General features: G+C 39.2%; 1 protein-coding gene across 2 annotated transcripts in view; it reads left to right on the top strand.

Annotated features, from left to right (window-relative positions):
• plch1 (phospholipase C, eta 1) overlaps positions 1-13,141 on the top strand; it is a 101,588-nt gene extending 88,447 nt beyond the window's left edge. For both annotated transcript variants that reach the window (XM_063044869.1, XM_063044870.1), the window contains 4 exons: positions 1,722-1,868; positions 1,964-2,043; positions 8,062-8,392; positions 10,902-13,141. In XM_063044869.1, coding sequence (XP_062900939.1) covers positions 1,722-1,868; positions 1,964-2,043; positions 8,062-8,392; positions 10,902-12,916 — 2,573 coding nt within the window. In that variant the 3' untranslated portion in view covers positions 12,917-13,141. The remainder of the gene's footprint in view (positions 1-1,721; positions 1,869-1,963; positions 2,044-8,061; positions 8,393-10,901) is intronic.
• Positions 13,142-15,601: the final 2,460 nt, after the last annotated feature.

Here is a 15,601-nt window from a genome sequence, read left to right as displayed (position 1 = left end):
TTGAGTGCAATTTGACATGCATTATATCTTTCTAGTTTTTGTTCAAATCTGAGATCCTGATTTAAGATTGAAGTAAAATACTTTAAATCTCTGTACCAAATAGTATCAGATTGTGATCATTCTTCCCCTAAGGACCTTTGCCTACTCAATTATCAGTCTAATAAATGCAGAGTTAAAACAACCTGCATCTTTGCTGGTTTCTCAACATGCTATTCTACTGAATACCTCAGCTCCCATAATTAACCTTAAAATAGAATTAAATGGATTTGTTTATTTGTTGATGAGCACCAGAATTAATAAAACTGCTGAATTTTTTATAACCCTACTGCCCATGAATATTTTTCATCCCTTTCCAGCCTGCATGCAACCCTGACCTGACACATGTTTATACATAGTATATGCTGAGGTCTTCTTTCATGTCTCCAATTCAGTTGTTCTTGTTGTATATCAGCTTGCACATTTGCAATCTTTCCCTTGTATAGATCAAAAATGTTTGTCACGTACACAAGTACCTATATGCACAGGAGCAATGAAAAACCTACTTGCAACAGCATCAGATATAAATTCACAAGAAAAAACTGAAACAAAATACACATAAATTTTACAAGATTAATTAGTACCAAATAGTCCATTGTGGTAGAGTGGTTACAGTGTTGCTACACTGAGGTTCTGCCGGTTAGTTCAAGAACCAAGTGGTTGAAGGGAAAGAACTGTTCTTGAACTTGGTGGTGAGGCTTCAGGCTTCTGTGACTAGATATTCTGCAGAGGCTGGAGATCTTGAGAAAAATGCACAAAATTCTGGAGGAACTCAGCAAGTCAAGCAGCATCTATGGAGGGGAATAAACAGTCAACATCTTAGGCTGAGGCTCTTCATCAGGACCTGCTGCCCAATCGTAACTGTAGGATGGCATAGCCTAGAGAGTGGGGGTCTTTGATGATAAATGTTGTTGCTTCGAGACAGTGCTTCATGAAGATACTATAATGGTGGGGTGGAATGTGCCTATTAAGTATTAGGCTAAGCCCTCTCTGCAGCTCCTTTCATCCCTGTGCATTTGAATTGCCATTCTAGATCACGATGCAATTAGTCAGGATTCTTCCAACTGTACATCTGTAGAAATTGGTAAAAGATGACATGCCAAACCTTAACGTTTTAAGTAAAGATGCTGGTGCATCTACCTTGTGATTGCATTTATGTGCTATGCCCAGGACAGGTCATCTGCTACCTTAACCCAGGAATTTAAAGTTGCTAATACTCTCTGCTGATGATCTGCCAAGGTAGACTGGCATAATCACTTTTTCCTCTTCCTAAGGAAAATAGGGTACTTAGTTTTACTGATGCTAAGCAAGAGGTTGTTATTGCAGCACTACATAACCAGGTATCCAATTTCACTCCTGTTCATAATTCTCTGAGGTTGATTTCCCATTTATAAAATTTGTCATTTTTAATTGTTAGTCTTTGATTAATATGAAGACTGGAATAACTTCAGATGAAAATCTGTACATACTAACAGTATCAATTCCATAATTGTATAAGGGAACAAATAAAATTATGTGATTCATAATGAAACAATGAATATGTTTTCTTAACTGTTCTCTGAAGTAAATTACCACTGGTTCTTTTCTAGTGAAAAAGTTCATGGTAGAGGTTGATTTGTATATGTGCTCATAGATGTGCGGGGAAAAAAAAGTGTTCTAAACTTAATTCTTTTTTTTATATGAAGGATTTAACCCTGTGTGGGAAGAAACTATAACCTTTACAGTCCATATGCCTGAGATAGCACTGGTCCGCTTTCTGGTGTGGAGTCATGATCCAATTGGTCGAGATTTTGTAGGTGAAAAAACTGTGTCCTTTAGTACTCTCATGCCTGGTCAGTACACCTTTCAAAACAAAAATATCATTCATGAAACTATTACTGTCCTGTTTACTGTAGGCATTGATTTAAGAACAATCTTCTTTCCACAGGATACCGGCATATTTACTTGGAGGGCATGCCAGAATCTTCACTATTTGTGCACGTGACGATTCATGACATTTGTGGAAAGGTATGTAATCTTACACAAGTTTTCGTCTGATTTTAAAGTATTAAAGGTTTAGGTACTGCATCATTTGCACACTTTGGAAGTACATAATTGGTTGCAAAAATGGGACAATAAATTCGTCTTTATTAGTTTGTAATATTCTGGTGGTGTCAATGGATTACATTTTCTTTCCTTGAATGACAGCAAATTGACAAGCAAAGATTCCAGCAGAGTGGCAGTGGTAGGATCACAAATTCTCTTGTGAAAGTGAAAGATTACAAGTAAGATGTATGTTCATAGCAATACAAAATGCTGGAGGAAGTCAGCCAGTCAGACAGCATCTGTGGAGAGGAATAGACATTTGACATGACAGGCCAAAACCCTTCATCAGTCCTGAAATGTCAACTGCTTATTCTTCTGCATAGATGCTACCTGACCTGTTGAGTTCCTCCAGCATTTTATGTATGTTACTCTGGATTTTCAGTAGCTGCAGAATCTCTTGTCTTTAAGATGGATGCTCATATCATCTGTAAATTAAGACTGTGAAATGAGGGAGAAAGAGAATGCGGGAAGGAGGTTAAGTTTTAGTATACTTTAATGGTCTCAGTGCCACTACTGACATTGGACTCTTATGACTGCTATAACTATAAGTAGGGGCCAAGGCTTTCCAGTATTTGTTGTGTGCTGTCTTCTGCAGGAGGGAATACATAGTGCACTGCTAATGCGAGTATCATGTTTGAATTACTGGGAATGTTTGTGAATATGAATTATAGCACCACCCTCGCTACTGAGTCAGCAGGTCCTAGGTTTACATTTCATTCCAAAGAGTAGAAAAAAAACATAGGCTCCACATCAATGTGGCACTCTGAGATGAAATCTTAAACCAAGGCTACGTCTGCTCTGTCAGGTAGAGGTAAGATCAATGATGGAATGCCAGAAGACTCAATAGGCTGATTAGCTTAATACTGCTCCTATGTCTTATGGTCTTATTACAAATACCTGAAGAACACTACTAGACACAGATCTCAAAATAAAACAAATCCATCATAGAAAATAGGTGCAGGAGTAGGCCATTCGGCCCTTCGAGCTTGCACCGCCATTTATTATGATCATGGCTGATCATCCAACTCAGAACCCTGCCCCAGCCTTCCCTCCATACCCCCTGATCCCCGTAGCCACAAGGGCCATATCTAACTCCCTCTTAAATACAGCCAATGAACTGGCCTCAACTGTTTCCTGTGGCAGAGAATTCCACAGATTCACCACTCTCTGTGTGAAGAAGTTTTTCCTAATCTCGGTCCTAAAAGGCTTCCCCTTTATCCTCAAACTGTGACCCCTCGTTCTGGACTTCCCCAACATCGGGAACAATCTTCCTGCATCTAGCCTGTCCAATCCCTTTAGGATTTTATACATTTCAATCAGATCCCCCCTCAATCTTCTAAGTTCCAACGAGTACAAGCCCAGTTCATCCAGTCTTTCTTCATATGAAAGTCCTGCCATCCCAGGAATCAATCTGGTGAACCTTCTTTGTACTCCCTCTATGGCAAGGATGTCTTTCCTCAGATTAGGGGACCAAAACTGCACACAATACTCCAGGTGTGGTCTCACCAAGGCCTTGTACAACTGCAGTAGTACCTCCCTGCTCCTGTACTCGAATCTTCTCGCTATAAATGCCAGCATACCATTCGCCTTTTTCACCGCCTGCTGTACCTGCATGCCCACTTTCAATGACTGGTGTATAATGCAATCATAATAAAGCAATCATAAGAAATAGGAGCAGGACCAGCCAATCTGGTCTGCTCTGCCATTCAGTAAGATCATGGCTGATCTGGTCAGGGACTGAGCTCTACCTGCAGTACCTACCTTTTCCCCATACCCTTAGTACCCCTGCTATGCAAAAATATACTGTCTTAAATGCATTGAGTAAAGTAGTCTCTGTTGCTTCCCTGGGCAAAGAATTCTACAGATTCACTACTCTGGGAAAGGCAGTTTTTCCTTATTCCATTCTAAAATCTATTCCCCCAAATCTTGAAGCTATGTTTTCTAGTCTCACCTAGTGGAAACAACTTGCCTGCTTCTATCTTATGTAACCCATTCATAATTTTGTTTCTATAACATCACCTCTCATCCTTCTGAATTCCAGCAAGTTTAGTCCTAAGTGACCCAATCTCTCCTCCTAGGTTAACCCTTCATCTTAGGGATCATACAGTAATCATAAAACGGTGTAATAATCAGATTTGTCATTAATGCAACAATATTCAAATCGATAACTTGCTTTACTGAACTAGCCTACAGTAGTTTTCGACAGCTTAATTTAACTAAAAAGCTGGCGGTACCTACTGCTTTTTAAATATAAGATTTGACAAATATTCAGCAAGTATGAGGACTTTAACTGTGCACAAAATACACTGGAGTGCTTGGAATTTTGCGAAATGTCATACCATCATTAAAAACACTGGTGTGATCAATCACTTTCGGAGTTTGTAAAATTTGCTCCACACGTTAGCTGCTGTATTCGCTGTGTATTCACAGCAAGCTCACTAAAAGTAAATCGGTTGTAGTAAGCTCTGAAACCTGATCAGGTGATGTACAAATGCTACTTTTCTTCCCCTCTCCTTTCCTCCTGCAAAAATGCAACTTGCTTTAATCTAGATAGCAGGAATCAACTCAATCATAGCTTAAACGTTTGACAATTTTCATTGAATAAGAAAGCCCCCAAAGATTGCTGAGAATCAGCTTCACTGGCACAATGAACAAGAGCACCTCTAACAGACTTGTCCTCGAGTGCAACTTTCATTCTGTTCCCCAGCACATAAAATATAACCAGTGTAGTAACGAGTGGATAAAGATCTTTTAGAAGGCAGAAATTCCTGCACAACGGCAACTTCACAGGTTAATTGCTGCATTTAATTCTTGCCTAATTCAGTAGATAGATCTATTTGGATGAAAGTCCAAGAATAGATTAATTATTTCTCAACAATATAGAAGGGTGCATATATTAAGTTCAAACAACTGGAGCTGTTCTCCAGCGTTAGTTGAAGTGGGGTAAAGAGATAAAATAATGATATCTAAAGAATATGTAAGAATTGGATTGGAATGTTCCCTTCTGTAGTTTCATACAATCACTGGAGTTGTGTGTGATTCATTGACAAGGGAAGTATTCAGAGACTGAAGACTTTTTCCACACACTGTTAGTCACCCACTGGATATTGCAAAGATTGCTGAAAATGTCCATTAGGAATTCTAGAGTAGAGCAAGGAAATGGTTTCATTTTCCTTAAAAATTCGAAAAGCAAGCAGCCGAGATAGATTGGTATAGTTTTCACTGCTCAAATCATCATAAATTGGGTCTTGAAAGATTCAGCAACAATGGAGAATCTCACCTTAACTGTGGTTCATTCATCTCACTTAAAAATTCACAGCAATTTCAAAAAGAGATTTTGCAGATACTGAAAATTAGAATAGCACAAGATGCTGGAGGAACTCAGCAGGTCAGGCAGCTTCTATGGAGGGGTATAAAGATGCTTTGGGCAGAGGGGCAAGAAGGATCTTGGCCTGAAACATTGTCTCTGTTTCCCCTCTCCATACATGCGTTTTGACCCGCTGAGTTCCTCCAGCATTTTGTGTGTGACGTAGCAACTTCATTCATTATTCCTTGAATGCTTCTTGTACTGGTTTTAATTATTTTATCACTACTACCAGAATCAACCTCTTCTATGGGCAAGCCAATTCTGAATCCAAACAGCCAATTCACCATTGAGCCCATGCATCTTAATCTTCTGGATGCACCATCCACAGCTCTATTTTCAATTGCCTTTATCACTTCCTCAAAAACTCAAGTTAGTAAGATACAACTTACCCCACACAAAGCCAATGTTGAGTCACTGTAATCAGGCCATGATTTTCTGAATGCTCATGAATCTTAACCCTCAGAATATTATCTAATATCTTCCATACCATTAACGTGAGATTCATTAGTCAAAAGTTTCCAAGATATCCCTTCCTGAATGATGGAACTGTATTAGCTACTCATCAGTCCTCTGAGACCTGGCCTGTAGAGAAAAGGGACATACAGATCTTGGTCAAGGTCTCATAATCTTAGCTTTTGTCTCTCTCAATAAATTAGGATATATCACATCAAGCCTTGGGAACTTATCCACCTTAACGTTCTTTGAGACCAAACACGATTTTGTTCTTTATCTCAAAACTGCCAAGCAAGTGAGTATGCTCCACATTGATCTCCTTATCCTCCACATTCTTCTCCTTGGTAAATACTAAAGCAAAGTACTTACTTAGGATCTCACCCACATCCTTTGCCTCCAAGCACATGTTCCCTTTCCTTCTTTATCTTTGAGTTGCCCTCCCCACTCTGTAGTTATCCTATTCCCTTGATATGTATCGAATGCCTTGCGATACTCTTTAATTCTACTTACCAAGGGCCGTTCATGGACCCTCCTAGTTTCCCCAATTCACTTCTTGAGTTCTTGTTTGGACTCTTTATACCCCTGAAAGGCCATTTAATCATTAGGCTGTTTGATCAAAAGCTTCCTACAACTTTGGAAGTGAGAAGTTGGGTAACTGTCAGGAGAGGGAAAAGGACTAGGCAGACAGAGCACAGTACCTCTGTGACAGTTTCATCAATAACAAGTACGATGCTTTACATAATATTGGGGGTGGGTGGGGTGCGATGATCTACCAGGGGAAAGCCGCAGCGACCAGGTCTCTGGCATCATCTGGCTCTGTGACTCTGGGAAGGGAAAGAAGAGGACTGCAGTAGTGATAGGAGATTCAATAGTTAGGGGAACAGACAGACAACACTGTGGATGTAAAAGAGACCCCTGGAAGCTATGTTGCCTCCCAGATGCCAATATCAGGTCCACAGCATTCTTAAGGAGGAGGGTAAGCAGACAAAAATCATGGTACATCTTGGTACTGACGGCATAGGAAAACAGATGAGATCCTAAAGAGCAAGTATAGGCAGTAAAATAAAACAGGACTTCAATGACAGTAATCTTGGATTGTTGCTTGTGCCGTGTGCCAGTGAGGATAATTATGGCAGAATGATGTGTGGCTGAGGAATTGATGTAGGGGGCAGCGTTTCAGATTTGTGGATCATTGGGATCGCTTCCAGGGAAATATGACCTGTACAAAAGAGACAATTTCACTGGGTTTGCTGAAGCTGCTGGCAGGGATATGCAAACCAGAGTGACAGGTCAGAGATTGGAGCTCTGACTTTACATCTGTGCTGTTGTGCTGTTAGGTCTGTTTCTGCACTGCAGGCTGGAAGGAGTTAGATGGCATTGTATTTGTGAAGATTGCAGATTATTGGGTACATCCCAGTGCTGCTGAGGATGATCAATAAACTAAGAATATATTGAACGGTTGTTGTGGAGCATGTTTTCAAGCAATATCCAATGTGGCCACTTGTGTCTTTCAACTTCTGCTTATAATCTAGAAGTTCCAAACTAGTTTTTTTTTTCTAAATTGCTTTATTTCCCAATGTCTTTTGTAATTTCATCAAATTCACTGGAATATCATTTCTTTCCTTGCTGATTCTTGTTCATAGTGTAAAACAAACAGTAGAGGCTATTATTTCTGTAATAAAACTCACTTTTATTTGATGACAAATTGTTTCTAACTTTTGTTTCTGTATTCTGCCAAGTGTGTTTTGTATGTTGAATAGATACTTGGATAGATATAGTTCATCTAACACAGGTTAAATAGGAATAATTAAATCCATAGATTTCGCTAAGAGGAATCAAGAACTAGAAAGAGTATTTCTACATAACTTTGAAACAAATTTAAAGTTATATCAATAAATGTTTAAAATATACAATTTAATTATTTGGAGCATTTGGCTTTAATGTAAGCCATGAGAATTTTGTTTAATTTGCATATCTATTGTTAAGGCTTCTCCAGACTTGGGTAAAGTATTTTCCTAGTGATCTAAAATTTTATGCTTGTCAACATAGATTATTGGTGCAACCTTCTCAATGTAAACACAATTTATTTGAGTTCTTACTTCTTTAATTGCCTGATACAGCAACTAATGGGACTTAAGGGTCTGTTTAGCAAGAACCCCAAATATCCTTCAGTAAACAAAAACCAAGGCAACCTGATGCAAAAGAAATCCTTTGGGAATCGAATTCTACGTCGCACTGCCAGTGCACCTACAAAGGAAGCGAAAAAAAGCAAAAGTATGCTTTTGGAAACTTGTGCTGATTTAAGCGAGCAAGAAGCCAATCCTCTTAATTCCGGCAGAGATGAAACATGCAGTACACAAAGAACAAAAAAAACTCATGTGCGTCCTATTTCTATGCCAGTCGATAATTGGCTTTACGGAGAGATGTCACCTCCTGCTGGTGAAAAATCTGGTAAGGCACTAGAGTATTATAAAATCGGGAAATCATTTCACAATTTTAAGAAATAAAAATAGGATTTTCTAATGTCAATCTATGTATGCAGATGTATCTTAAGAAATTTCATTACTAGACGCTGCTATAGACGGCTTAAATATAGGTAAAATCTTGCTTTGAAGTACAGCTTTTTTTTCATCAGAGAAAATACTGATATTGTTCAAATCTAATCAATATCTGCTAATGTGTTTTTGCTTAACTGATTTGATATTCTAAGATGATTCTGTGCAGTATGTACTGCCACTTGTTTCAACCAGTTTCACCAACCTTTTTGTAGATAGTGATTATTCCCCTCCTCTCCTTCCTCTCCCTTCTCCCCCACCCCCTTCTCCCCCACTCACTCTCCCCCTTTCCCCCTCTCCCCCATCTTTACTGTCTTGTCTCTTCAGAGTTCTAAACTGATTAGGAAACTTCTCCAGGTAAAGGTAAAGTTTGAGAAAGGCAGCTCACTGATAAAAATCAGAAAAGCAATGCATTCACTAAAGTTCCCCATTACGCTTTGGATTTGGAATAGTATAAAATTTAAACTGAAGACATAAGGAAAGGTTCAGCGAAGAACCTTATCTTTGTGTCCTGTTTTCACCAAGCTCCTTTAACAAATATGACAATTTCACATCTACGCAAATTGAATTTTGATCTAAATAGTAAAATAAAATATGCTCAGTAAACAATGAAAATCAGAATGATCATCTATATTGCTTTGTCTGAGTTTACAGTCCGGGGGATCAATACATTTATAGCAGTTTTAAGACCACAGCACTAAACACAAGGTAGTTTTCTTCATTACAGAGTGAAAAAAGACTGTACATATACGAGGGGTGATTGATAAGTTCATGGCCTAAGGTAGAATGAGTGAATTTTAGAAAACCTAGCACATTTATTTTTCCTACATTTACACACTTAGTCCAGCACTCGTGGAGCATACGGATCCCTTCTTTGTAGAAATCAGTGTCTTGGACCTCCAGAAGTGGTCCACAGCAGGGGTGATTGATAAGATTGTGGCCTAAGGTAGAAGGAGATGAGTTATTAACTTCAAACTTTCTGCACTAATTACTCAAAGAGTTGAACTGCACATGCATGTAACAAGAGCTGTGTAACTCATCTCCCTCTACTGTAGGCCACAAACTTATCAATCACCCCTGCTGTGGACCACCTGGAGGTCCAAGACGCTCTCATTATATGCAAGTGCAGTTCAACTCTTTGCATGGTAATGCAGAAGGTTTGAAGTTAATAACTCATCTCCTTCTACCATAGGCCACAAACTTATCAATCACCCCTGCTGTGGACCACTTCTACAAAGAAGGGATCCGTATGCTCCATGACCGCTGGACTAAGTGCGTACATGTAGGAGAGGACTATGTTGAAAAATAAATGTGCTAGGTTTTCTAAAATTGACTCCTTCTACCCAAGGCCACAAACTTATCAATCACCCTTCGTATGTCAGGCAGTAATTTTTGTTCAGCCTTGGATTTAGAAGTATTGGCAATATTTATATTTGTAGTAAAGACTGTGAATGTGGACATTTATGCACAATTGTGATAACCTATCTACTAAGAGGGGCTGGGCTACAGTCTGCCCCATAACCTACATTCCTCAAAAGCAAGTAGTACTACTTCTTGTTGGACATCAATCCAGAATTTAGAGTCATCATTGGTATTGTCTAGATAAGGGTTCAAACTTCTTCAGCTGAGGTCAGAATTCTATCAGCAAGCGCACACTCTATCAAGGTGCAAGCATCATGCCATTTAGAGGCTATATTCTAGTTTCCATTCTCACCTTTTCAGAACGTAAAATACAGGGTGTTACTACATAGGACCAGACCCTTTGGCCCAGAACCAAATAAATTAGTAATCAAATGGGCAACTAAACTAATCCCACATGCCTACAATGTCCGTATCTTTCCATTTTCCTCACATTCATGTACCTATCTTAAACATCTCTTAAAAGTACCTAATATTTCTGCCTCTATTACAACCCCAGGCAGGACATTTCAGGCACCTACCACTCTCTGTGTAAATAAATAAACAAACAAACAAACAAATAAATAAATTGCCTCTCACAACTTTGAAATTACCCTCTTTTACTTTAAATGCATGCCCTCTGGTGTTAGACATCTCATCCATGGGAACAAGATACAGTCTCCTGTTTACTCAATCTATGCCTCTTTTAATCTTGTAAACCTCTACTAGATCTCCCCTCAGCCTTTGCCACTCCAGAGAAAACAACCCAAGTTTGTACGACCTCTCATTATAGCACATGCCCGTTAATCCAGGCAGCATTCTGGTAAACCTCTTCTGCACCCTCGACACCCTCGGCGACCAGAACTGTATGCAATACTCCAGATGTAGCCTAATGAGAGTTTGATAAAGCTTCAGGATTGAGCCCCAAATGATTTGTGTTTGTGGGTATGTGTATTGTCATTGCCATGGACTTGAAAACCCTAATTTTCTGAATATTTATTTTACAGAGGCTAAAACAGGGAAAAACTCAAGCGTAAAAAGTTTTGAAGATAAAATAATGACTTCATCACTTCCTTTGGCTCAATGTTGTCCATTATCAAGTGCTAATGAATTAAATGAATCTCAGTCTCAACAGTTGGCAAGAAGTAGTTCTAAAGAGTTAGCTGAAAACACAGAACACTGTGCATCCAATAATCCAATGCATCAACATGTTTCTTCTGAAAACGTTCCTTCCAATGCGCAGTATTGCAATAATTCTGTTCAAATGGACGACATGTGTGATCAAAGCCAGCTGCACCAACATGAACAGTTTCAATGTACTGGTACCTTGTGGCAACAGACCAGTGAAAACCTATTACCAGACCAGAAACTCACTAACTTACAAGAGGAGCTAAATAAAAATATTTCTACTCCACTTCCTAATGCAAAATTTGTTGGGGTTGAAGAAAAGATTGAACATTATATTGCAACGGCTTCACCAGTCCCTGTAAATGAGTTTGATCCTTTACAAAGCTTGGGTACGACTCTTGACAGCACAGTATCTCATCTTATTGATGCTATGTCCTTGCCCAGTGAAAATGAAATAGGTAGTCCTATTTCAGCCCTCATTGCACAGTTTGACACAACAGACAGAACCAATCTGACTATGATTTCAAGTTTTCATGAAACCAGCAAACACTCGACAAGCATGTTGTCTGGACTGTCACAGTCTTGTGGCGTAGAAACAAATGCACCTGTAAATCTTTTGTATAGGGATGTTAAAGCCAAGAAAGCATGCTTGAACCTAACAGCAGATACAACTATTTTCTCTAGCCCTGAGATGTCTGATCATTCCTCATATACCATAATAAATGAGGAAATCTTATCTCCCATTTCTTTCAATCACACACCAAAAAGAAACCTAAATAATGAGACCTTAGAAGGAACATTCAATAAAACCTTAAATGTTCTGTGTACTAATCCCAATACCCCTGTAAATTCAGGTATAGACAACATACAGGACACACCTTGGAGCGAGATTGATGCTGACAGTAAATGTAGTAGTACAAGTACCATATGTATAACAGCTGATAATGCAATTCTTAATGCATCTCCACCAATAGATTCTTTTGGCAGTAGTCTTTTAGAAGTAGATGACTTTGACTTTACTGTCACCACAATAGGGAGCTGTAATAAAGAATCAGGCCCAAGAAACTCTTCATCAGCTGGGAATTTCTACCAGATGACCCAGAACAGAGGTAAAAATGCAACCAGTTTTTTGTTTTTGGGGAATTCACCAGTAACAAATGCAAATGAACAGGCATTATGTATTTCTGAAAGGAATATTTGGAATCCATTGCACTCAGATGCAAATGAGACCACAGTAGCCAAACACCCCTTTAACACAGCAAAACAACCAAATGCAAGTAAATCTAAGAGCCTTGGAGACCTGACTTCGGAGGACATATCGTGTACCTTTGAAAGCAAGTACAAATTCATCAGCAAAAGTTTCATTGTGCCAAATATTAAAGGACAGAAAACAATGCCTTCTCTTAAAAACATACCAAAGCCGACAGATGCATTAACAGAGCAATTACGCAAACTTGTGTCGTTAGAGCAGGAGGAAAATCAGGAAACTTGCGTTCCACTTATAAGCCTGGAATCTGATTACCAAAGAGGTCTTGTAAGGAAGCTGTCATCGAGAAGCCAGAGCAGAGTCCGTTATGTTGCTAATAGGGCAAAGCAAATACAGGAGGCTAACAAGCATAAATTTTCTAGTAACTGCACCTCTGGTGGTGTCGTTTTACGAAAGAAAACCCCCGTGCAACACCATACAGTTAATAGGCATTCCACAGGTTCCTACATTGCAGGCTACCTAAACCAGCTTGAAGAAGAAGCTTTGGAAGGTCGTGGTATTCCTGAAGGCTCTTGTGGTACGTTGCTGCACAGATATGGTGACAACTTTTACAATGATGACTCAAACTTGCAAACTGAACCTAACACTGTCAGTGAACCAGAGATTTATTTCTTACTTCGATTGTGATTTAGGTGTAAAGAAGAATGCAACTTGTAACTTTTTAAATAGCTTTTCCATTGAAACATTCTTCCGTGACCAGATTAATTATCTGTTTAAATATGCAAGTATTGCCATCTTGAAAATATGTACTTGATTTGACTAATTCTTTAGAAGTTTAGTTGTGATGTAGAAAGTTAATGTCATTTACGTTACATGAGAAGATTGTCAAATTTGTACATTTTTTTTATAAATTTGGGTGAATTTGTTAAACTTATATTTTGTGTTTGGTGAAATAAATGTATCTATTTCATCCAGTGATACAGAAGTTTTATCTGTAATTTGAGCTATAATGTTGATCCACAGTTGCAAAGACACAAAACTGACTTGATAAGCTGAATGGCTGACTCTGAGATTCTCACCTCCATGTAATTCATTTTCACAGGATCAAAACATGCCTGCGCTTTCCCCTAACCCCTTGGGAACTCTAGGCAATTACAGTTTTAAAGCAATGATTCAAAGGTACCCCTTATAATCCATTGCTAACCTATGGGCACGCACCTTCCTGGTTACTGAGAAGTTTTGTCCAGTTTTGCAAATGGACTCAAACCCACTGAATCTATGTTCTGCTCGTTTACACTCCAGAGGGTATTCCTGTATGTAGCTGCTGAAACTGCCCCAAACAAATTGTCTATTAAAGTAAACAGTTAACTTTCTTTTGCCTCTACACACTAAACTACTCCAGGGGCATCATTAAATTTAACATTACCTTTTGTGGGCAGGCCTCATTTTCAATTCTGCATTTTGTCTTTTGCACTCAGTGGGATTCCATTTCATGTTTTTCCTTCTAAAGAACTTTAAAGGTGATCTCTACATTAGAGAGGAGTTGGTCAAAGTAAATTGGAAGGAGCTGCTGGCGGCGATGTTAGCAGAGCAGTAATGCATGCGTTTCTGGGAAAAATGAGGAAGGTGCAGGACACATGTATTCCAAAAATGAAGAAATACTCAAATGGTAAAATAGTACGACTGTGGCTAACGACGGAAGTCAAAGCTGTTGTAAAAGCAAAAGAGAGGGCATATAACAAAGCAAAAAAATTAGTGGGAAAATAGAGGATTGGAAAGGTTTTAAAAACCTACAGAGAGCAACTAAAAAAATTATTAGAAGGGAAAAGATGAACTATGAAAGCAAGCTAGAAATAATATCAAAGTGGATAGTAAAGGTTTTTTCAAGTTTGTCAAAAATAAAAGAGAAATGAGAGAGGATATAGGACTGCGAGAAAATGAGGCAGGAGAAATAATAACGGAGGACAAGGAGATGGCTGATGAACTAAATGAGTGTTTTGCATCATATTACAAGAGAGAAGGTGCTCAAAAAGCTGAAAGACCTAAAGGTACGTAAGTCACCCGGACCAGATGAACTGCACCCTAGGGTTCTGAGAGAGGTAGCGTTAGAAATTGTGATGGCATTAGAAATGATCTTTTAAAAATCATTGGACTCTGGCATGGTCCCAGAGGTCTGAAAAATTGCAAATGTCATTCCACTCTTTAAGAAAGGAGGAAGGCAGCAGAAAGGAAATTATAGAACAGTTAGCTTGACCTTAGTGGTTGGGAAGATTTTAGAGTCAATTGTTAAGGATGAGGTGATGAAGTACTTGGTGATACAGGTCAAGATAGGACAAAGTCAGCATGGCTTCCTTCAGGGAAAATCATGCCTGATAAACCTGTTAAAATTCTTTGAGGAGATTACAAGTAGGATAGATAAAGGGGATGCAGTGGATATTGTATATTTGGACTTTCAGAAGGCCTTTGACAAGATGCCACACATGAAGTTGCCTACCAAGTTACGAGCTCATGGTATTGCAGGAAAGTCACTAACATGGTTACGGCATTGGCTGATCGGTAGGAGGCAGTGAGTCAGAATAAAGAGATCCTTTTCTGGTTGGCTGCCAGTGACTAGTGGTGTTCTGCAGGGGTTGGTGTTGGGATCACTTCTTTTTATGCTGTATATAAATGATTTAGATGATGGAATAGTTGGCTTTGTTGCCAAGTTTGCAGATGATACAAAGATTGGTGGAGGAGTAGGTAGTGTTAAGGAAACAGGTAGGATGCAAAAAGATTTAGACAGATTAGGAGAACGGGCAAGGAAGTGGCAAATGAAATACAATGTTGGAAAATGCATGGTCATGCACTTTGCTAGTAGAAATAAATGTGCAAACCATTTTCTAAATGGGGAAAAAAAATCCAAAAATCTGCGATGCTAAGGGACTTGGGAGTCCTTGTGCAGAACACCCTGAAAGTTAACTTGCAGGTTGAGTTGGTGGTGAGGAAGGCAAATGCCATGTTAGCATCAAGAAGTCTAGAATACAAGAGCAAGGATGTTTTGCTGAGGCTTTATAAGGCACTGGTGAGGCCTCAAACTTGAGTATTGTGAGCAGTTTGGTGCTCCTCATCTAAGAAAAGATGTACTGGCATTGGAGAGGGTCCAGAGGAGGTTCACAAGGATGATTCCAGGAATGAAAGGGTTATACGAGGAACGTTTGATGGCTCTGGGTCTGTACTCTCTGGAATTCAGAAGGATGAGGGGGGGAATCTCATTGAAACCTTTCGAATGTTGAAAGGCCGAAACACAGTAGATGTGGAAAAAAATGTTTCCCACAGTGCGTGAGTCTAGTACAAGAGGGCACAGCCTCAAGATAGAGGGGCGCTCTTTCAAAA

This window comes from Mobula hypostoma, chromosome 4 (assembly GCF_963921235.1).
Source record: "Mobula hypostoma chromosome 4, sMobHyp1.1, whole genome shotgun sequence".
Taxonomy (NCBI): domain Eukaryota; kingdom Metazoa; phylum Chordata; class Chondrichthyes; order Myliobatiformes; family Myliobatidae; genus Mobula; species Mobula hypostoma.
This window is presented reverse-complemented; position numbering and strand designations above follow the sequence as displayed.